The sequence below is a fragment of the Balaenoptera musculus genome, chromosome 4 (genome assembly GCF_009873245.2).
Source record: "Balaenoptera musculus isolate JJ_BM4_2016_0621 chromosome 4, mBalMus1.pri.v3, whole genome shotgun sequence".
NCBI classification, from domain to species: Eukaryota; Metazoa; Chordata; class Mammalia; order Artiodactyla; family Balaenopteridae; genus Balaenoptera; species Balaenoptera musculus.
In genome coordinates, this window is record NC_045788.1 from 92277797 (window position 1) to 92303292 (window position 25496).

General features: G+C 34.5%; 1 protein-coding gene across 3 annotated transcripts in view; it reads right to left on the reverse strand.

Annotated features, from left to right (window-relative positions):
- ALCAM (activated leukocyte cell adhesion molecule) overlaps positions 1-25496 on the reverse strand; it is a 200648-nt gene that overhangs the window by 9711 nt on the left and 165441 nt on the right. For 2 of the 3 annotated variants that reach the window (XM_036850389.1, XM_036850392.1), the window contains exons 9-14: positions 25286-25398; positions 23069-23204; positions 22828-22961; positions 20208-20340; positions 18292-18330; positions 17884-18001 (exon numbers count right to left, since the gene is read on the reverse strand). In XM_036850389.1, coding sequence (XP_036706284.1) covers positions 17884-18001; positions 18292-18330; positions 20208-20340; positions 22828-22961; positions 23069-23204; positions 25286-25398 — 673 coding nt within the window. The remainder of the gene's footprint in view (positions 1-17883; positions 18002-18291; positions 18331-20207; positions 20341-22827; positions 22962-23068; positions 23205-25285; positions 25399-25496) is intronic. The other variant, XM_036850390.1, reaches the window with a different exon arrangement.

Here is a 25496-nt window from a genome sequence, read left to right on the forward strand (position 1 = left end):
ACATAAGGCAACTGCTAAGAGCTATAAAAGAGGAAATCAACAGTAACACAATAATAGTGGGGGACTTTAACACCTCACTTACACCAATGAACAGATCATCCAAAATGAAAATAAATAAGAAAACAGAAGGTTTAAATGACACAAGAGACCAGATAGATTTAATTGATATTTATAGGACATTCCATCCAAAAACAGCAGATTACACTTCCTTCTCAAGTGTGCATGGAACATTCTCCAGGATAGATCACATCTTGGGTCACAAATCAAGCCTCAGTAAATTAAAGAAAATTAAAATCATATCAGGCATATTTTCTGACCACAATGCTATGAGATTAGAAATGAATTACAGAGAAAAAAACGTAAAAAACACAAACACATGGAGACTAAACAATACGTTACTAAATAACCAAGAGATCACTGAAGAAATCAAAGAGAAAATCAAAAAATACCTAGAGACAAATGACAATGAAAACATGACAATCCAAAACCTATGGGATGCAGCAAAAGCAGTTCTAAGAGGGAAGTTTATAGCTATACAAGTGTACCTCAAGAAACAAGAAAAATCTCAAATAAAATATCTAACTTTACATGTAAAGGAACTAGAGAAAGAAGAACAAACAAAACCCAAAGTTAGCAGAAGGAAAGAAATCATAAAGATCAGAGCTGAAAGAAATGAAATAGAAACAAAGAAAGCAATAGGAAAGATCAATAAAACTAAAAGCTGCTTCTTTGAGAAGATAAACAAAATTGATTAACCATTAGCCAGATGCATCAAGAAAGCAAGGGAGAGGACTCAAATCAATAAAATTAGAAATGAAAAAGGAGAAGTTACAACAGACACCGCAGAAATACAAAGCATCCTAAGAGACTACTACAAGGAACTCTATGCCAATAAAATGGACAACCTGGAAGAAATGGACAAATTCTTAGAAAGGTGTAACCTTCCAAGACTGAACCAGGAAGAAATAGAAAATATGAACAGAACAATCAGAAGTAATGAAATTGACACTGTGATTAAAAATCTTCCAACAAACAGAAGTCCAGGACCAGATGGCTTCACAGGTGAATTCTATCAAACATTTAGAGAAGAGCTAACACCCATCCTTCTCAAACTCTTCCAAAAATTTGCAGAGGAAGGAAAACTCCCAAACTCATTTTATGAGGCCACCATCACCCTTATACCAAAACCAGACAAAGGTACTACAAAAAAAGAAAATTACAGACCAATATCACTGATGAATATAGATGGAAAAATCCTCAACAAAATACTAGCAAACAGAATCCAACAACACATTAAAAGGATCATACACCATGATCAAGTGGGATGTATCCTACGGATGCAAGGATTCTTCAATATACGCAAATCAATCAATGTGATACACCATATTCACAAATTGAAGAGTAAAAACCGTATGATCACCTCAATAGATGCAGGAAAAGCTTTTGACAAAATTCAACACCCATTTATGATAAAAACTCTTCAGAAAGTGGGCATACAGGGAACCTACCTTAACATAATAAAGGCCGTATATGACAAACCCACAGCAAACATCATTCTCAATGGTGAAAAATTGAAAGCATTTCCTCTAAGACCAGGAACAAGACAAGGATGTCCACTCTCACCACTATTATTCAACATAGCTTTGGTAGTCCTAGCCACGGCAATCAGAGAAGAAAAAAAATAAAAGGAAGAGAAATTGGAAAAGAAGAAGTAAAACTGTCACTGTTTGCAGATGACATGATATTATACATAGAGAATCCTAAACATGCCATCAGAAAACTACTAGAGCTAATCAATGAATCTGGTAAAGCTGCAGGATACAAAATTAATGCACAGAAATCTCTTGCATTCCTATACACCAATGATGAAGAATCTGAAAGAGAAATTAAGGAAACACTCCCATTTACCACTGCAACAAAAAGAGTAAAATACCTAGGAATAAACCTACCTAGGGAGACAAAGACCTGTATGCAGAAAACTATAAGACACTGATGAAAGAAATTAAAGATGACACCAACAGATGGAGAGATATACCATGTTCTTGGATTGGAAGAATCAATACTGTGAAAATGACTATACTACCCAAAGCAATCTACAGATTCAATGCAATCCTTATCAAATTACAAATGGCATTTTTTAATGGAACTAGAACAAATAATCTTAAAATTTGTATGGAGACACAAAAGAGCCCGAGGAGCCAAAGCAGTCTTGAGGGAAAAAAGCGGAGCTGGAGGAATCAGACTCCCTGACTTCAGACTATACTACAAAGCTACAGTAATGAAGACAATATGGTACTGGCACAAAAACAGAAACAGAGATCAATGGAACAAGATAGAAAGCCCAGAGATAAACACACACACCTATGGTCAACTAATCTATGACAAAGGAGGCAAGGATATACAATGGAGAAAAAACAGTCTCTTCAATAAGTGGTTCTGGGAAAACTGGACAGCTACATGTAAAAGAATGAAATTAGAACACTCCCTAACACCATACAGAAAAATAAACTCAAAATGGATTAGAGACCTAAATGTAAGACTGGACACTATAAAATTCTTAGAGGAAAACATAGGAAGAACACTCTATGACATAAATCACAGCAAGATCTTTTTCGATCCACCTCCTAGAGTAATGGAAATAAAAACAAAAATAAACAAATGGGACCTAATGAAACTTCAAAGCTTTTGCACAGCAAAGGAAACATAAACAAGACGAAAAGGCAACCCTCAGAATGGGAGAAAATATTTGCAAACAAATCAACGGACAAAGGATTAATCTCCAAAATATATAAGCAGGTCATGCAGCTCAATATTAAAAAAACAAACAACCCAATCCAAAACTGGGCAGAAGACCTAAATAGATATTTCTCCAAAGAAGACATACAGATGGCCAAGAAGCACATGAAAAGCTGCTCAACATCACTAATTATTAGAGAATTGCAAATCAAAACTACAATGAGGTATCACCTCACACCAGTTAGAATGGGCATCATCAGAAAATCTACAAACAACAAATGCTGGAGAGGGTGTGGAGAAAAGGGAACCCTCTTGCACTGTTGGTGGGAATGTAAATTGATAGAGTCACTATGGAGAACAGTATGGAAGTTCCTTAAAAAACTAGAAATAGAATTACCATATGACCCAGCAATGCCACTACTCTGCATATACCCAGAGAAAACCATAATTCAAAAAGACACATGCACCCCAATGTTCACTGCAGCAGTATTTACCATAGCCAGGTCATAGAAGCAACCTAAATGCCCATCTACAGATGAATGGATAAAGAAAATGTGATACATACAATGGAATATTACTCAGCCATAAAAAGGAACGAAATTGGGTCATTTGTGGAGACGTGGATGGATCTAGAGACTGTCATACAGACTGAAGTAAGTCAGAAAGAGAAAAACAAATACCGTATATTAATGCATATATGTGGAACCTAGAAAAATGGTACAGATGAACCGGTGTGCAGGGCAGAAATTGAGACACAGATGTAGAGAACAAATGTATGGATACCAAGGGGGGAAAGTGGCGTGGGGGTGGGGGTGGGGGCGTGATGAATTGGGTGATTGGGATTGACATGTATACACTGATGTGTATGAAATTTATGACTAATAAGAACCTGCTGTATAAAAATAAATAAAATAAAATTCAAAAATTAAAAATAAATAAATAAATAAATAAAATAAAATAAAGCATGGACTGTAAGAAGCTCTTGTAATAGTAATGATTAAAAAACCCACTTGTATAGTGTTAATCCTTACATTTATAACATTATAAACTCTCAGGAAAATACAGAATAAGCTATATGGCTGTACTTGAGAGTAACAAAAAGAAATTAGAAACTGAATGAAAGTTGACCCCTATACTGGGTGAGCTCTACTTTTGCATAAGTCTTCATCTGAGGGCATCTCCCATTTGCAGAGCCATAGGCTAACTAGAACTAAACCTTGAAATCAAGGGTAATAAAATCTCAAAAAAGGAGAGAGCCAAAGAGTGGTGAGGAGCCCAGATTTGTGTGTAAACTGCACAAATGATCTCTAAACTGCACGTGTGGAAGAAATTTCATGTAGCCCAGAAGAAAGCAACACCTGGAAAGCTTAAAAACCTGAAATAGATTTTAGCTGTTACCCACACAGAGGAGACAGAGTTTGTAGTTGAACCTCACCAAGCCAGGAGTTATTGGCAATCATGTCAATCTTTCTATTGGAATCCCAGAAAAACTTAGTAAAGACTATGTGTCAAGATTCAGCATTCACCCTAAGACAGATGTGAAATATAAAATGTAAAAGTAACCATGACATGATCAAGGAAATCAGCCAGTAATCTAATTCTCTGCCAGTAAAAACAATCCATATCCTTTAGCCTATACAGTAGAACCTAGGATCTCTACAACATATCACCAAACAAAGAGTAATTATGAATAAGAAGTTACCACACATAAAAATGAAGAGTAAAATAATGTAACACAAAGTGCAGAGAATGTCCTTGGATAATAGAGACTTTGGAAATAACAGTTAAGAACTTTAAATCAGTATTACATAACATGTTCAATGACTTAAAGAAAAGTATGGTAACAATGAGAGAACAGATAGAAATCTCAGTACTAAAAATGTAAACAAAAGTAATTCTACAACTTAAAACTACAATATTGGAAATTAACATTCACTAAATTATCTTATCACCAGATTGGAGGTGCAGAATAAAGCCTCGGTGAACATAAGGACAAAAAAATATAAATTATATATTCTAAAAAATTGAGAGAAAAATAATAGAAATAAAAGAAGCAGATCCTCAGTGACCTGTGGGACAATAGTGAGCAATCTAACAAATGTGTAATTGGAGTCCCAGTAGGAGAAGCAAAAGAGAATTGGGGCATAAAATATATTTGAAGAAACAATGAAAAATATTCCTAGATTTGTTGATGTCCATTAACTTGCATCCAAAATGGTCAGCAGCTCCCAAGGAGGAATGATAAAAAGAAAAACACATCTGAGTACATCATACTCAAAGTAATTGAAAGCAAATATAAAGACAATGATTTGAAAGTAGCCGTAGAAAATTTGTTCAGGGGAACAATGACATGAAAAGCAGCTGATGTCTCATCAAGAAAACAATGCATAACAAAGTTAATTCAACATCTTTAAAATGCTGGAAAAAAACTCTCAAACTAGAACTTTATATCTAGTAAAAGTATATTTTAATCAAAAGCAAAATAAAGACATGTTAAATTGAATAAAAGAAAACTGGGAAAAATTATCACTAGCAGACCTGTGCTAAAAGAAGTATTAAAGAAAGTTCTTTGGTTGAAGGAAAATGATACTAGATGGAAACTCAGATATATAAGAAAGAATGAATACAGATTGTATATGTGCTAAGATATAAAATACTATTAAAATTTTTTTACAAAGACAACCGACTATTTAATGCTATATATATAGCATTGTATATAAGACCCTTGAAAAATTGTATTTTCATTTAACCTCTTCCATCTTTTTTGCTCTTGTTGTCATAGCCATTACAACTGCATATATTATAAACCTCACACTACAATTATATGGAGGAGGATAAATGAAGTTATAATGTTTTGGGGTTTTAGATTATTACATGAGTTGACAGTTATAAACTGAGTTCTTATTGAAATTCCTAGAGCAACCACAATAAAAGAATACAAAGACATATAGTTAAAAGGCCAGTAGATAAATTAAAATGTAATACTAAAACTTATTGGAGTGTCTCAAAAGAAGGCAGGAAAAGAGAAACAGAGGACAACTAGAAAACAAATAGGGAGCTGGTGGTCTTAAATGTAAATATATCAATAATTAAGTAAAATGTGACTTGGCTAAATCCTCCAATTATAAAGTAAAAATTGTCAGACTATAATAAACAATCAAGACTCAACTACATGCTCTATACAAGGGGTTAAGATTTTTTCTGAAAGGTCCAGATAGTAAATATCTTAGTCTTGCAGGCCACATGGATTTGTTTCAACTCTTCTGGCTTTGCAGCATAAAACAACACAGGTAACATGTAAAGAAATGGGCACGGCTATGCTACCATAAAACTTTATTTACAAAATTAAGCAGCAGCCTGGGAGTCATAGTTTCATCAGTCTCTCTGTACATGAGATGCACTTTAAATATAAAGAGATAACTGAAAATAAAAGGATAGAAAAAGATACACATGTACACCATAAGCATACGAAAACAGTAGGGCTATATTAATATCTGGCAATGTAAAATTCAACACAAGGAATATTACAACCACAATGAGAGACATTTAATAATTATAACAGGTTCAATACATAAGCAGGTCACAACAATTGTTCGTGTATGTTCCTAATGAAAGCCTAAAGCAAAAAGTGACAGAACTAAAGGGAGAAATAGCCAAATATACAATCTTAGAGAATTTAACAGATCTTTCTCAGTAGCTGATAGGGTAAATGGACTAAAATTCAGTAAGCATGATCATAATGAAGTAACTAGTACTGGGCTAGCTCTAGTACTGGAAGTGTATGCTTGTAACCTTCTTATCAATGCATTATATGTGAAGTGATTTCATATAATTTGAAAAAAATCTGTAAGAATAAGAAGATTTAAACAAACTATTATCTACTTTAACATAATATACTACAGAACACTCTACCCATCAGCCACCATATAAGTTTTTTCAAGTGTTGAGTAGCATTCACCTGGAAATACTGCATGCCTGCATGCTAGGCCAAAAAAAAAAAAAAAACAAAAACTCAATGCATTCAAGACTAAAAGCATACAGACTAGGCTGTCTTAACAAAACGGAATTAGATGAGAAATGTTTGCAAGTTCATAGAGTTCTAGTTACATGGCTCCAAAGTAGAAACCACAAGAGGAATATAAAAATATTTTGAATAAATATGAAAATACAACATACTGAAATTTGTGGATTGCAGCTAACCCATTCTTGAGAGGGAGATTAAAAGTTTAAAAGCTTAAGTTATAAAAGAAGAAATGCTAACATCAGTGATCTAAATTTTTAACTTACTTCATGAAATTAGACAAAGAAGAGCAAGTCAAACTCTAAATAACTAGAAGAAAGAAAATAGTAATGACAAGAGCAAAAAAAAATTAAATTGAAAATAAGCAATAGAAACAAAAACAAAGCAAAAAGTTAGTTATTTGAAATCATCAAGAAAATTGAAAGCTCCCTAAAAAGACTGAACACGATGTATGATAAAGGAACAAAACGTAAATTAAGAAAATTACAGAACAATATTCCTCATGAATGTAGACAAAAAAATCCTTAATGAAACATTGGCAAATAGTATCCATCAATATATATATATAAATTATGATACATCATAATAGAGTGGGATTTTTCCAGGAATGCAAGATTGGCTTAACATTCAATCATCAATCAGTGTAACTTACCATTGTATCAGAATAAAAAATATGAGAAAACAATATGATTATTTTTAGAAATAATGTAGATATAGATAGAATATAATATAGATGTAGATGTAGAAATGGCATTTGAGAAAATTCAACAATGATGTGCGATAGAAACTCTTAGTAATCTAAGAATATTAAAAAATTTCTTCAACCTGTTAAAGGACATTGTGTAGGAGGGAATTTGGCCTTGCCCAAAGAGAGGTCTGGCCTTCATGCTCAGTTCCTGGGAGATAATCTCTAAATAGTTAGAATTTTCTGAGTGATAGGAGTGGCTTCCTTATTTGTGGTGGGTTTCTTGGATCACACCTGATAGTTTATGCTGAGGAGATGTCTCAGGGCAGGGCCATCAACACCCAATCATCTTGGGGTGGAGACTAGCCACACCTGAAAGAACAATCATATGGTTTAGGGTGGGGGCTTTGGGCCATTTGGTATCAGCCTGACATCTGGGGAAGTGAGAGGCTGGAGATTGAGTTCAACCACATGGATAATTAATCAATCAATCATGCCTATGTAATGAAGTCTCAACAAAAACTGTGGACACCAAAGTTCAGGTGAGCTTCTCAGATCAGCAGTACTCCATGCTTTTGCCACTCATTGAGGCCAGAAGAGTAACAGGTCCCTGAGGACAAAGGACACTTCACATTTAGAATCCTCCCAGACTCTGCCCTGCATTTCTCTTCTCTTAGCCAATTTTAATGTATCCTTTACTTGTAATGAATATAACCATGAGTTCTGTGAGTATTCTAGCAAATTATCAAAACTGACGGTGGTTTTGCAAAACCCCAAACTTGAGTTGATAGCAGAAATGAGGTTAGCCTTATGTGAACTCTTCTCTCTAACTATGTATTTGGACCCTAACTCCTTGCAGCTGGAGTCAGAAGTCTTGGGCAGACATGGCAGTCTGGAGGACACTACCCTTAACTAACTCTGAGCAGGCAAATATGAAAAACGTACAGCTAATATCATACATAATGGCAAATATTGAACAATTCTAAGATTGAGACAATTCTCAATCTCTAAGATTGAGAATATGTAAAGATGTCTGCTCTCCACATTTCTATTCAACATTGTATTGAAAGTCTCTATGAGGGCAAAAAAATAAATAAATAAAAAGCATATGAAATGGAAGAAAAGAAGTAACATTGTTTCTATTTGCAGATAAAATGATTGTTTACATAGAAATCTTAATCACAGAACAACTAACAGAACAAGTGAATTTAGGAAGATGGTTGTATGCATTTCAACAGCAAAAATTAATTATATTTCTATATACTAATATAAAAATGGAAAATAAAACTCACAGAATCATTGCATTTATAATAGCTGCAAAGTACATAAAACGTAAGAATGAACTTTATAAGACATCAAATGTCTACATTAAAATTTATAAAATATTGCTAAGAAAAAATGGAAAATATTTAAGTAAATGGAGATATATAGGATGGTCATGGTTTGGAAGACTAAATATTTTTAAGATGTTAAATATACCCAAACTTATCTAGAAATTCAAAGCAACCATAGTCCCACAAAGCTTTAAAAATTGGGGGGTGGGGTGTAGAAAGTAACAAGTTGCTCAAGTTTATATGGAAACACAAAGATATAAAATTACTAACACAAGCAAAACATCAAAGTTGAAGGACTATTATGATGATGATGAGGAAGATGAGGATGACAAATGTGCCAAGGCCAAAAGGAAGTCTTTTTAACCAATGGTGCTAGAATGACTTGATATGTATATGCTATATATATATATATATATAGCATAAAACAAGCAAATAAACTAACTTTATCTTGCACCACACACAAAACAGCAGATATATACTCAAATGTAAAACTATACAATTTCTAGAAAAAGACATAGAAAAATATCTTTGCCACTTGGGAATAAGCAAAGATTTTGTAGAGTGGACACGAAAAGCAGTAAATATAATAGGAAAAAATTGGTAAGTTGTTATTCATCAAAATTAAAAACTTCTGCTCGTCAAAAGACAGCATTAAGAAAAGAAATAATCAAGCCACAGACTTCAACAACATATTTACAATATATAACAAAGGTTTTTGATATAGAATATGTAAAGAACCCTTACAGAGCAATTACATAAGACAAATAACAATGAAATCATAGGCAAAAGATTTGAATAGTCGCTGTACAAAAGAAGCTAACCAATAAGTACATGGAGCTTAAAATCATTAGGCCTCAGGGAAATGCAAGTTAACACCAAAATTAGATATCACTTCACACCTCCTAGAATGGCTAAAATTAAACAGAACAACACCACCAAATTTATGCAAAGATGTAAAAGAACTGAAACTTTATATATTGCTGGTGGGGCTGCAAATAGGACAACTACTTTGAGAAAGCTGTTTGGCAATTTCTCACGAACAAGTATCTACCCTACAACCTAGCAGTTCCATTTCTAGGTATTTGCCCAAGAGAATGAAAACATATGCCCACGAAAAATGCTTGTATAGAAAGTTGGTTTTAGCCATATTATTCATGACAGCCCATACTGGCTGGAAACTATCCAAGTGTCCATAGGTAAGAGAATGGATTAAAATAATGTGATATATTCTAACAACGGACCACTACTCAGCAATTCTAAACAATTAAATCATTAATACATGTATTTATATCTCAGAAACACTGTGTTAAAGAAAGAAGCCAGATACGAGTACATTCTGTTTAGTTCCACTTATATGAGGTTCCAGATTAAGAAACCGTAATCTCTGGTGATAACAATCAGCATAGCGGTTGCCTAAGGGAAAAAGGATGGCAGGGCTGGACAGGAAGGAATTCCAAGGGAACTTTCTGAGGTGATGGGATGCTCTATATCATGATTGGAGTAATGGTTACAAAGGTGTATAAATTTATCAAAACAGATTTAATTGCATATTTAATGTAAGCAAGTTTTACCTTAATATAAAAACATTATACAGCGAAAAGCTAAAGCATGATCCTTATGGCCAGGGATTGAAAGAACCAGGCAAAAAGTACAATGAGAATCTGGATATCTTTTCCATTTCCAATACTATTTACTTTCTAGGTGGATTTAGTATTTGTCTAGGGATGAAAAGTAGTTTCTGTGATTTTACCAAATTCTTTCAAATAAAAGAAGGAGGTATTCAGAGGAAGGGAGTGACTAGAATTCCCTCGAAGGAAGTTGTGGTATTCAGGGCAAATCATAATATCTTTCAGCATATCTGTCAGGTAAAATCAGGCTAAGAATCACTGCTCTCAGTTTGACATTACAAAAAAGGGTTTGTTAAGGGCAACATGAAACATATTTGTAGAATATATTTGTAGAATAAGAGCTGAGTAACTTCAAACTGATAGTTTTCTTATTTTAAAGTTACAAAACAAAAGGAAAAAAAATATCCCTTCTTTTCTTTATCTCACTCTCCAAAATCATAACTGCTAACACTCTTATAATGCCTTAACGTGCCAGGCACTGTTCTAAGTGCTGCATAGGTATTAAATTATTTTAGCCTTAGGATATCTCTATTTTACATTGAGACTAATAAACTTGCTTGTGGTCATAGTGCTAGCAAGTAGCAAAACCAGGATTCAAGCTCCAGCAGTCTGGCTCCCCAGCCATGTGCCAAGTTACACAGTTATACAAATAAGCTAAGTGTTAACCACTGTGAAATGTACTAAATAGAAATAAAAATAGTGTTGCTGCCGGGGGAAGGGGTATTCACTGAGTCTATGTATATAAGATTTACTTGGAATTTTTAACGAATTTCTCCATTTTTGTTACTGAGAGTCTACTCTCTCTTGCAGGGAAAAGCCTCTAAAAATTATTCTGATTACTTTTGGGCTCAGTTTTGAGATTGATGTGGTAAAAATAAATATAATTTTATGGAAGTGTCCTTTTTAATTTGGGGAAATTTCAGAGATTTGAAAGCAGGTTAGATTTCCATCTACTACTGGAAGAGAGCAAATATTTATTTAAACCATTCCCTTTAGCAATATTTTCAGTCAATATTTTTTTTTCAGTCAACTGATTTGAGGGATGAGGTTAAGGCATTTATAAAGAACGAGCACTTGAGTTAAAATAAAAATTGTTACAGTTATTTGTCTTAAATGTTCTCAATCAGTCAGCTTTTTTATAACTTTAAAATGAGATAAAATTTAAATAATAGAATCACAATAAATTAATATTGGAAGACTCTCTAATTAGTGAGGCAGAGAGAAGAGTCTTGGCCTTGGGGTCAGTGAGTCTGGGCTCTCATCCTCATGTGTCAAGTCTTAGCTGCAAGTCCCTGGACAAGTCCCTCCTCTAAAGATGCTTGCTCTTCTGTAAATAGGGGACAATAGGATCTACTCACAGGGCTGGTATGAGGATAAATGTATAGTGTATGTGAAAGCCCCCAGCAGGTGACAGCGACTCACAAAACTGATGGTGAGTAATGGACAGCTGCCCAGGCCACATAGCTACTGAGTGGCCGAAGGGAGTTCAGTCCTCACTCTCAACACCTCTTCTGTGTTATTTCTGTAAGTGCAGGGCTATTAAGGGTTCAAGTTGCTTTTAAATAACTTTTTACAAGATTCTTAAACTTTTCTGTGAGATTTTCCCAAGTACCATAAACTTGTTTCTCGATCTCCTTGAAAGGAAGTAGGGAACTAATCTAGTGGTGTCTTCTAAGTGTGCCTTTATTTTAATGCTTCAGAGTTGCTAAGAGACTGGATGGAGGTATTACTAATGCTACAGTAGAAATCATATTGCAATATATAAATGTATCAAATCAACATGTGGTACACCTTAGATTTATACATTGTTATACGTCAATTATATCTCAACTAACAAATAGGTTAGAGGGGGATGAAGGAGATAGGAAAAGTGAAGGAGGATAGGAGTTGCAGACATAACCAGTACATCACAATCTTGGGATGTGGTGTCATTTGAAAAGATACATAAAGTGTTATAACAGAAATGTATATTTGGAAATAAAAACAATACCCATATAAAATAATTCACACATGAAAGGGTTCATAAGACTCTAGGTTTCCCAAATGTAGGCATATGTATAACAAATTTGAAAACTCAGAGGTAACATGAGGAATTATTATCACTTCCTTGTTTAGAGGGGCATTTTCTGTGATTTCTAATTTATAGCATGCCTGGGACACAGCACAGAAGGGCACCAGGACTATGGGTATTTAAGACTGGGACCCTGGCGGTGTGGAATTGCCACTTTCAGCAAACCGGCCGTTGATACCTGTGCAGGTAATTAGGGTCATACCCATGAGAATAGTTATTTTTCTTTCTTCCCTGGTCACAGCTCTCAGCAAAGTAAGTTTCCTCCTGGGCCAAGCTTAATAAAGAGCTAGAGGAGGAGAGGAGAGCTCTAACCACTGCATCTTAGAAAGACAGTTGTCAGCAATTTCTGGGTTTGAAGAAGGAAACAAAGAAGAATAAATAGTTGGACTTATTACAAGTTTCAATTTGATATCCTTAAGCATTTCTAAGACTCTCCAAAGAAACTCTCCATTAAAATAGATTTCCTAATGTCCTCAGTGAAAAATAGAAAATGGCCTTTCACTTGGGCAATAGTAAATATGGGAACCACCATTATGTAAAATATCAGTAGATCAAAATAAATGTAACAGTACTGAATATGCATGAAAGCAGGATGCCACTGGCATGTATTCAGCATCATCGTTCAAAGTGTTTCCTTTAGGTGGGTAATGTGCTAACACAGCCTGGGCAGAGGCAGATGCTTGAGGAACAGGATTTCCCTTCACCTTTGAAACAATAATTAAACCAAACACATGAAATAAAAAAAATAAAGTGAAATGCATACATACAGACAGCTAGAAGAGATAAAAACTGAAAACATTATGTTTTGATGCTATCTCTTTCCTCTGGAAATGTTTCAGTTCACATGTAGTAGGAGAGGGCAGGGACATGAATGCTTCTGCCCTTTGAGTGGCCAATGACCTTGTGATTGACTAAAGGGGGACTCCAGCATTTCCACATTATCTTATTTCCCCTCTAGTCTCCCCTGTTATTTATGCTTTGATAGAATAATGGGGCATTTTCTTTTCTTTCTTCTTTTGGCTGCCTGCCAGGCTATGGGTAGGGAAGGAAAAAGAAACAAAAACTTGGATTAGCTTGATGTCTAATACAAGGTGAGAGGCCACATCAGCCCTGCACTTGAGAGCACACCCTTCCACCCCTAGCACTATATTAAATGCCAGCAGGCAATCAAAGTCAGAGACGAAGTTTTAATTCCAAAGAAGTCCTGGTGAGGCAGCAAAATATATTTGAAAGTTTATATGGGATATGGAATAAGATATTGCATGTGTTATCTTAGCCAGATTACACTCACTGAGCCTTAGATACTATGAAATATGGTTACCTCATTAAATTTTGAGGATTTGAGTAAAAGTACAAAAAGAGCAAAAGATGCTTACATAGTAATAAATGAGGAAAGTCACTCAAAATGTGCTATAAATGGTCCTTCAGCACTATATTTTCAACTTATTCAGCAGGGAGTCTGAATAAGTTCCCTCATGGGAACGTATATTTGATTTTAGACAGAGTATTGATTGGAAATAGAATTCAGTTAAAATCAACTTTCTTGCAAGATCCTGTTCCATACATTAAGAGATACAAATAAGGGTTTTAGAAAGCCTTAATTTAACAGTATTTCTTGAAGTTTGGGGGTTATAGGCAGTCTTCTCTAGTCTTTTGCCAATTTAGGACCGTCTTTTTTTTTTTTCCTAAGACAGTAGTAGAATAGTAAAGCATTATAAAAGGCAAAACTGATAAAGGTATTTGTGATTTTTAGACTTCCATATTGCCTACATATTGTACCAAAACTTCATGAAAATAGTCATGAGTTCCACAGTTGCAAAAGATAAATCTCTTGGTAAACTTCCAGTATTCACAACTTCCAGTATTCACACAATGTGTATTTTGAGACTACAAATGTCTGGTTAATGCTTACTTCCAGTTTAGTGATAAGAAGTATGGTGGTCAAGGGTCTCTTAAATGCAACCAACCTGGAAATTATGGTTTTAATACAGTTCTGAATAAGTTTGTGGCTACATCATGTTACCTTACATTTTTCCTTTATCTTTGACTCTTTTAATTTTTCATTAGTTCTTGTAATATAAGATATGCAGGAGAGAATTTCGAACTCAAATAGTAACACTCAACTTCCTGCAGATATAAAAACAATGTTCAGAGAACAGGATGGAGAGAAAGGGAGTAAATAATTTAAAAAGTCATTGAATTATCTCTAGGTCTTTAATGTTTCCTATCTGTTAAACAACTAGATACGAACTGGGTTTAGTCAATTAATACCTTTTGCCTGCAACTGTCAGTTAATACTCTACATACACAGGAAATGATTGGAGTCATCCATTCTCACTATCAAAATATCTCAAATTAAAAAAAAAAAACTCCAGTGAGAAGTTATATGAATCAAAACAGCAGAGGAATCATGAGCCCTTATTCTGCAATGAATATACCATATCACAGTGTCAAGCACAACTAAGCATATCCTTTCCATATTTAAAATAGATATAAAAATATGTATCTCATATTAATGGAATGGGGAGTGTATGTTATTTGAGTAGCCACTAGGTATGTTAACAAACGTATTCTTAAATTCTACTTGGGCATAAAAGATTGTTTCCCTCATTTCTCTCTCCACTGACTTTTTAAATTGCCAGTGCAAAGAACTAATATAATTGTGGCCCAAAGTTGTTTGCAATAATGGGTGACTCACTAAGATTGTTGATGGTATTATTTTGCAGGATGGTAAACACAAGGGTATATTTCTTTAGGTATCTGCGGAAAAAGTATGGACCATATCTTTATTAAAAATCTCTCATATCCATGTAAAATGGTGATGAATTAAGCTAACACAGAAATGAAACTCTCATATTGATTTATAAAGGTGAAGTTATCTAGAAGAAAACAAAGAGAGTATAGTAGATCCAAAAATAGACTTAGCAATTCTTAACCCGAAAGCTCTTATTATGAATCTGCACTTATTCTGGACACAGGTGTTAACAATAACTCATATAGCAAAAATTCTTGCTTATCTCAGAGGGCAGTAGAAAGAATAACTAGTTAGGAATGTGAAGAACTTAGCAAATCTGAAAAGTTCTGCAAATTCTTAATAAAAACACTTTGATGCTTGGGGTAAGAATTGCAATTTATTATTTTGATTACCAATAATACTGACACTAGAAAAGTTAGTGCACTTTTCAATTAAATAACAGTTATTTAGACAAATGCTCATGTCAGATGGTAAAATAAGCACTTAATTTAATGAAGTACTTTAAAGGAAAGGCTTGAAGTCTTAACCCTTAACCTAAAGACACTATGAAGCTAAATGTCCAGCATTTTTTTACCCATGATTTTAATTTTGGGTTACCGTATGGTAATAACAAATGACATAACTAAAAAAACAAAAAACCACACACACACACAATCTTTTTCTATTCATAGAAGGACAAACAGGGTATGATGAGACATTGGCAATCAGAATAGGATGATTAAGGACGCTGGGGGAGCTCCAAGAATTTAACATTCATTTGAACAGAATGTAGAGGACTGCTGTTTATTTTTCAGCTCAATTCCAGGATACAGAGAAATTTTACTTTCATTCTTTTAAGAAATAAAATTACTTTGGAGTGCGTCAGAAACCCGAAATAAATAAAACCAAGATACCCTAGAGGCCAAGCTGTTAGATTTGTGAGCACCTCACTGTGGATTATAAAGGTAGGATAAGATTTTGATAGTCAGGAAACACACACACAGAAGGAGAATTTCTATAAGATAGATACCACCTCTGGGCAACTGTTTGCACTTCGTTTCTTTTACGTAGTACAGGCAATCTTCTAAATTTTCCATGGAAATCATGGACACAAAGCAACATGAAGTGTTTGTAGGTAAAATTTTCGCTGAGAAAAAACCCACATTTGTTATCAAGTGATAGTTCAGGCTGTTCAAGATTGAGGACTGTAGTGCCAAGATTAGAACTGACTGTGCCCTAGTGTGACTGGACATGTATATCAACTACAACACACAACAGCAATGTGTTTCTGCCTTATGTGACTGAAAAAGAGAAAAAGTAAGGCATAACGAGAGAAAATAAGAACTAGTAATTAAGCACAAAGATTCTAAAACATCACTGCCTTAAATCAAATATAATTCTGTCCCTTACAACTGTGTAATCTCAAGCAAGTCATTTAACCATTCTTTGCCTTAGTTTTTTCCAATGTAAAATATGTATAATAAGAGTACCTACTTCAGAGATGGATTGTGAGAACGAAATAGAACTCAGTACATGCTCACATTACGTGACCTTAAAAATTCTGAGCCACTGCCTCCCTTTGATGGCAGCTCCATTCAAATATTACTTCACTGATATTTGTATCTTTATAGGGTGAGATCTTGGATCTGATTGAGTCTGTTTTTTCTTTTGATTTTCTTTTAAGTTAACTTAGCTGAGTTGTTGAAAGGGATTATATCAAGACATCAAGAAAATATAAAATAAAGTCTAAAGTTGCCACTAGCTATACATATCCCCTTGCAAAATTCAATTTCCTCATTTATTATATACAGGAGTTTGAAACCCATGTTTGAAACCAGGGGTACACCACATAATCACCAATGGAGCTTTTAAAAAATGCAGTGCTAGAATTGCATCTCTGACCAGTTGCATCTGAACCTAGAGTCAGAGCTGGGGCAATGAGGAGTACTAGGCATGTGTGTATGTTAAGAATCTTCGTTGGTCAACTGGATTTTCATTATAAACCACTGTTAGATGATTTGTGAGGTTGATACCATATGTATTATTTCATGACTCTAATAATCTTTAAACATCATCTAAATCATTTTTTTTTTTTAAATCATTTTTAAAGTAATCTTGGTACTTTGTCTAATCATTGTTTTAAAACTCAAGACAACACAATGATGACTTTTTCCCTGAATTAGATTCTTCTATGGAACAAAGTGACCTAACTAGAATAGAGAAGTAGTGACAACAAGATGGCTTTCCCTACCAACACTTGCACTGCTGGCCAGACCTGTCATTGCAAAGACACTCGGCTATCCCTGCAAGATGTACTAACCGCTTTTACTTAATCTCCAGCAATCTCAGCCAAACTGTTTAGAATGGCTGACATTTAGGCACTACGTGCCTTTTAAAAATCTACCTAACCATTGAAAAAAAAATCAAATAATTGAATTCAGACTACTGACTGAGAAAAATAAGGGGACACAGGTGAAATCACTCCAAGCCATGTCCCCAGTCTTGGTAATATAGTCACAGTGAGCTGAAGACAAAACATGATCAGTCTGATTTCGGGGATATGTCTTTCCTATTATAGAAATTACAGGCCCAGCTGAAATGAGCATAACGAACACACTGTATTTTCTCCCAGTGAAAGTCAATGAACAATGAAGATCTTTTTTCTACAACTTACTTTGATTTCTTCATGTACAGCCAATAGACGACACCAGCAACTAGGGCAGCGAGGAGGAGACCAACAACGATTCCCACAATTAGTTTTGCCTGGTCATTCACCTTTTCTTTGTTTTCATCTACAACAAAAAAGAAAAGCCCATGCAATTACAGACAATGCCAAGCCATTGTGAAAATAAGTCAATCTAGTTATTATTTCTTATTAAAAATGACTGAGGCTCACTACTAAAAGTAACATGCAAACTTGTGCTTTTAAAGGATTAAAATTTTAGTATTCTTACTCTCTTGTCTCATTTGCTATTTCAATTCAAGGCAAAATTGTGACAGCTAAGAAAATTACTTAGACAATGACACTTCATAAATCTTGAGCGGATAGTCAAGGAAGAAGAGTCGGCAGCATAGTACCTACCACTTATCTCGTCTGCCTCATCGTGTTCTGGAATACTTACTGAAATGAAAAATGTTAATATGAAATTAAAAACAAAATTTGTTGATATATGAAAGTCACCTTTACCATTATAGTATGATGTAAAAATACTCAAAGATAAAATATCTATTCTACAGCTAAGGGTAGAAAAAAATTTACATTTAATAGAGTGTGAACTTCCCTACAAAAAAATTCATCTTGTTTTAAAGAAAGTAGAGTAGTTAAAACTGCTAAGGTATTAATCTACCATAGATAACTTCACAACTGACAAGCTATAGTACTGATCTGAAATCCATGTTAATTTCCCCACTATCTACCACCTTTTAATAGGACATCTTTTTTAAGAGAAACAAGTTGCAGTATATGAAATCTTCAATGTAGTGTTTCTCAACTTTTTTCAAATTTTCTGGCCTCAATGGAGGAGAATTCATTTTCATCCTCTAGCGTCAGGGATTTGCCACTAGAGACATTCTCAAAGTGGTAGGGGTGGAGGTTAAAACTGGGATGTCTCAGAGGTGAAGGGGCAATATATGTGATGCTTGTAAAAGCCCTCCAAATGACTCTGATAGTGCCGTGCTCCTGGCCCATTTTAAGGATTGTCACTGTGGTGGATTATCATCTAATATTAGACTAAATAAATATTCTTCTATGCACATGGGCTTGCATCAGAACTTCCAGTGATGTTTGTTAAAATGCAGATTCCTAGACCCCTCCTCATACATACTATATTGGAATTTCAGGAGGTGCTCATTGAATTTGAAAATGACGGTATTAGATGTTGATCAAACCACTGCAAGGTCTAGAAAACCACTATTCAGTGGGTTAGAATAAAAAGAGAGACTTGTGTTCAGGAAGAAAGGATAAGTTCTCTTTTTAGGTAGGACAAATCAATACTCACTGAATTGAATTCAGAGAAGTCAGTGCTCCTATTTTAGAGTTATATTCGTTTGGTTCTTTTCTCCTGTCAATCCAAAAGGCTTTTAAATTCCAGTCATATTCTGTTAAGGACCATTATCTTTAGATAATTATTTTCTCCTAGCTCCAGCTAATTCCTAGCCAGTATATCTCTATCCTGCTAATGTCACATACAGGATTCCAACTGACTGAAGAATGAAGGTTTGGAGGGTCAGTTAGCATCTTGTACAGAACTGAGCCTCATTCTAAGCCAGCCCTGATTTAAGACTGACATGGCAAAAAAAAGAATTACAGAGTTGAAGATGAGAGATAATTTCAAATTAAATAAAGAAGCTGCTACTGGTATGTATCCATTACCTTGATTTCAGCATTGACAGATTTTTTTTTCACTTTCTCTGAGATAATCTCATTTGTTTGTTTTTGTAACCTATGATTCAACTATGATATTCAAAAGCATCAATTTTTGAAACTAGATTTCAGGAATTCTGATATCAGTTTTACTACCAACTTGCTGAATGACTTTAAGCATGTGGCATCCCTGTGCAAAATAAGAATAGGATAAATACTACAAAGAATTGAAGTGCAAAATAATAGATTAAGGGGAATTAAAAATTTACCAAAATTAAAATTGTTACAGAAATGTTTTCAGATAATCTTTGAATTATCTGTACTCTGAACACAAAACATGGATTAAGTAAGAGCAACTTAGTCCTTATCCTCTGTTGATCTTGGAAATATTCCTGTACAAGATAAAGTCTCTGACCCGTAAAACATGAAATGATTTAACTGTCAAGACAAGGATTGTACAAGAATGGACACCAGAAAAAAAAAAAAAAGAACCTTATGATGATGATACTAAATGCAAAATAAATAAATAAAACTTACCATAATGCAGCACAGGAAGATGGAATTGAAGATTTTAAACTAATGAAGAATAACTTCAAATTTTCTTACATTTTTAATGCCAGAAATGAAATACTCACTAGCAGAGACATTCAAGGAGTTTACTGTTCTCTCCAGCTGGTTTTCTGCTGTGCAAGTTAATGTAACATTCTCTTCAGGGGAAATGATAATTTTACTATAATACCTGCCATTGATATAAGGAGATTCCTCTGTCTGGAAAAAGAAAAGGAAAATGGATTTAGAAATGGAAATGAATTAAAAACATGGGAAAGAGTAATGTTGAATGAAATGGGATAGGTGTGGTGTTCTGTCGTGTTATCTGGCGTTCAAGGGTACATGTAAGGTCATAGATGAGACAGTTCAGGTTTATAACCACAGCATGGAGGAAAAAGAGTAGCAAATCCATACCTGGGTTTCTGTTTATGCTTCTATTATTAATTCTAATAATTAAATCAATTAAACTCTTCTTTTTCAATAGATGCTCAGGTTAGTCAATATTTTGACATGATAGTACCTGTCTCAAAATAATTAGTTAGAGATTAACTCATCACCAATTTTCTCCTAATAAACATGAATTTAATTCTATTTGTAAACTATGTCATTGTTCTTCACTACAGGGTTGAATCCCTTTATCTTAAGCCATGATATCTTAAGTGCATATGTATGCATGATTTTCTCATGGGAAAAAAAGACTATTTTTTCCTCAATTTTCTTGAGTTAAATACAGAGGATAGGTTATTTTTTCAGTGACTGGTAAGTTCATTTGGTTTTTGTGAGGTATTAATGAGGATCATCACTGCCATTTAATTCCTTCAAACATAAGAGAAAATTCACTTTAATCTCTTCCCCAGGACATGACTCCTAAGTCCAACTGCACTAAAGCAAGCATGTACTTGTATTCTTTTCTGAGACATATTATACACATCACATCCTGTATTGTTCTCTATGTGTTTTCTCCTCAACTACATCGTAAAGGACTTGAGAACAGGAGAGAGCTTCATGCTTAGAGACATCATGGAGCCCCTGGGGCACAAGTAACAGTAGTTGTAAAATAATAGATTCACCATGTGATTGAGGAGGGAACAAATAAAGAATTATGGATAGATCAGCACAAACCTAGGACAAGAAAAATAACATATCACCTAGTGGGCCAGAATCAGTCCTTCTCCTTGACAGTGAAGAATGGCATTATTTTTATCCTCAGAGTAAGCGCACCTGCTTTTTTTCTACTTCCCACTAGTATTTTTCACATAACTTTCTCACTGAGTCTTTGTTTTTATTATGTTTATCTCTACAATACATTTGCTTTTTTCTAGGATGGCCTTTTAAATCTTTGTATCTTTTTATTCATCAAATATTTACCAGATGCTTATTTTTCTATTTTCTTTGTTTGCATTACCCAGTACCAAAAGTTATTTTTGCTGTAATTATTACTAAATTGAACTAGAGAGCAAAAAAGAATAGAAGAGAAACAGTCGTTTTTTATGCCAAAAAATAGATGTGTACATTGTCAGCAATTCAGGTCTTTTTTCTGAAATCAAGAGCCTTTTTGTCCTCCTCAGGCATGTTCTCTTGCTTGTGTGTCCGCATCACACTTAACCAAATCAGGAGGCATTTGCTTGTGTCCACTCCTTTGGGGACCTTCCATGCTTGAGTTATGCAAATTTATATCCATCACCCATAGGTGAAAGAGCCAAAATTCACCTTGCTCTGCAAAACTACATTGCATAAGCTGGACCAGCAGCCCAACTTCCCCAGACAGAGAAAGAATGGACATTTTAACTTTATATTGAAACTCTGGTTTATGCATGTCTTCTCAGATTTCAGCTGGGTCTGAAGCTGGGAAGAAGGCAGCACAGAAGATTCAAACAATCAAATGGCACATCTGGGTATTCCTGAAGAGTCTTTAGGTGGCTGCACTGAGAAGAGGGACTGTCTTAGAGAAAATGGAATTAACAAGTATGTCAGTAACTCAAGCTGACTGGCAATTTAATGGAATTACAGCTCTGAACTGTTAGTGATAGACCATATTCTCATCTTTTTGTGTGTGTGTGTGTGTCAAAGAAAATTAATGGTAGTGTTCATAAGTTCTTAGCCCTTTACTACTACAAACTAAAATGGTGTGACAAAGGTACAAATATTACTGTTTATTTTATGAATACTTTATGAATACTTTTGTTCAGCAGGAACCAACCTAGACACTATATATTTAGCTAGCCTTACTCTGGCCCTGGCACACACAAATCAGACCATATGTTCACAGTATACTATGTTCTTCACCACAACCCAGGGCCCAGTTTCAAGAAGAAATAACCCTCAATGTGCATAAGTAAGCAAAGTAAAAGTGAGGCCACTTATACTCAGATGTGGAAGTTCATGGTGCAGGAAAGCATATACCTTAGTGCTTTAATCACCCAAGTTTCAGGAGTTAATGACCATGGAACAACACTTACTTTATTTCCTTTTAAAAACAGATATTGACCACAACAAAATGATTCTTCCATTCTCCATGGACCTATGATTTTAAATTTCTCTTTGAGTTATGGTCTTCCTTTGGGAAAATTAAGAAGTTAGCAAAAGCTTCTTCTGAAAATATACTGCAAATTTCATGTTGATAACAAGCTAGCCTACAGTTTAGGTACCTAAATAAAACGCCACATTGGACCAAGTTCAGCACATAACAAGAAGACAAATACTTGCTTGGTTTATGACGCTTCCGCTGCCAGTAATTGTCCACTGTATAGCTGGCTTCGGAAAACCTTCCACGTGGCAGATTATTGTTTTAGACAGTCCACTGGGATCAGTTTTCTTTGTCATTTTGATCTGAGGTTTTCCTAAAATGTCATTACACTTAAAATAAGATGTTGAACTGAGATCATAAAAGAAAGAGATATTAAATTCTCAAAGAAAAATTTAAATTGGTGCTCACGTATTTTATTACCTTCTACAATCAGAGTCAATGACTCTCTTTTCTTTAGTCCTTCAACCTCTTGCAGAGCAGTCTCACAGACATAGTTTCCAGCATCTTGATAATGGAGACTAGAAAATGATGGGCTAGATCGAAGCCTGATGTTATCCTGATTAAATAAAAAGTTAATTACGTCACATGGCACAATTATAACTCTCCATGTATTTATTACATAATAATGAAGCCCAAAATTATACTTCTGGGTCTAATGAAAATGAAAGCTTCTTTTTTTAACTTCAAATTCTTTCAAAAATAGATTTCCTTTTTCCTCTGTACTTTTAGAGTTAGACATATCAGAGTTTTACTTCAGACTCTTCCATTTACTGAATTTATAATTTGGAACAAATTCATAAACTTCTGAGACTTGGTTTCCTTATTTGTAAAATGGGGTAGTAATCTTACCATATTGAATTGTTATGAGGACTTAATTATATGAATAATATAATGTGTTTACATTAAGGAGAATTCTCGGTTGATAGTAGCTACTCCTTATAGTAAATGTAGATGAATTTGAATTGACAGATATTGGAGACTTGTGCTACATAATCAATGATGGATATAAATACCTGAAAGTCATTTTATAGGAGACAGTTTTCAAGACAGGGGATCCATTACACAGCCATGGCAATTATGACAAAAATGATTTTTAAAGAAACCTTTAATAACAGATTACTATCTTAATTCCTATGAACAAAGGAAATGCAACATTTAATTCTGAAAATCATTTTATATACAGAAAATAATGTTATTTACCAGAAATTGAAATGCTCCTAAGAAGACAACTAAACACAATCTTAAGATTATGTGGTATTTGTTCAACTACGAATTTTTTTCCATTTCCATCAACTAACCAATGACCAGGCAATATTGATCAGCACTACTGACATGAGGTATTTAATCAACAGCAGTGACTGCAGCTGATGTGGAAACTGGTTTAGCCAAGTAAACTTAGTTTCTCCAGTCCTGTAGTAAAACACACTATGAGTGTTCATATGCCTAGAACTTGTCTAGCCCTTTGACAATTAACTACTACAAATACTTCATGTTAAATATGCATTTTAACTATCTGAGTAAATAAGAAGTTGTGATGAGGTTGTGTTTAAAAGAAAGTGAAATAAGAAACTGAGCTTTAAGAGTAAGATAACAAGTAACAGAGGATCCGGCATGAAAAGAGATAAGAAAGCAATAGAAAATAATTAACATTTTCATCAAGAAGAAACTCTAGCAATAAATTTCCCACAATTTTTTTACAAAGATAATTCTTGCCAACTCCTATTTTAAGTGGTTTGTATGTGTTTTGTCAACACATCACTGGTTAAGTGCTTCTGTTATATGCCATGTTCTGGTAATAAATGGGTTGGGTGTTCAGATATACTAGCCAAGGATTCGAGTGGAGGGAACATAGTTACAACCTTTCCCTTTGGTGATAACCTTGTCTCAAATCACAATTACCAATTCTACTTTCTCACTCTAAAAAGATAATAGCAATGTTTGGGTCCCCAGGTAATGGCCTACATTTCAGACAATTACAAGAATATAAGCACTCAGGAAATACAGACAAAGCTCCTAGTATGTTCCAGGTGTTCTACTATGGCTCAGGGGTGAAAAGAGATCTCTGCCTTCAAGGAGCTACTAATTCATGGAACCCACATTCAGACACTTAAGGTCAGTTTCAGCAGAAAGGCAGAAGGTTAGGTGACTAGAGTGCAGTATTTATGCTGGGTAAGGCCTGAGCTCAAGTCTCCACTCTGTCACCTGTGGCTCTCTGATTTCTCTTGCCTCAACTTCTTTTGAATAATGTGGGGAAATAATCATTTCCCTACATATTTCACATGGTTGTTGTAAACACACAGTTTATAATGTTGTGGATTAAAACACATTGAAAGTTGTTAATCCCTAAAGTATATAACTGTATATGTGTGTGTATCCATGTGCATGTGTGTATGTGTATAATTACTCAGTAGATACACATAATTAAATTAATACCCCAAACTAAGTTTCAGAGCATCAATTATGGATGCCATAGTGATGCTGAGTACCTCTAAAAGTTTACTGTGGTATGATTTGTATTATATATAGAGAAACAGAGTATGAGTGTGGGTGTATAAACATATTACCCATGAATATATAAGAGAAGCCTAAAAAGGAATCAGTTCAAACAGTGGAATATTACCAAGGAATATTACTTACTTTCATCCATACCACAGTTGCGTTCCTACTAGCAGATATTGTGCATGACACAGGCAGAGCATCGCCAATCTGCTTGGTCACTTCCCCACTTGGGTTTAAGGACAAATCCAAATCTGTGAAGCAGAAAATATGCTTGAAATGCAACTCCAGAAAGTAAGATAGTCAAAATATTTTTTGAGAAAAAAATGGATGAAAGGAAAAAAAAATCCTC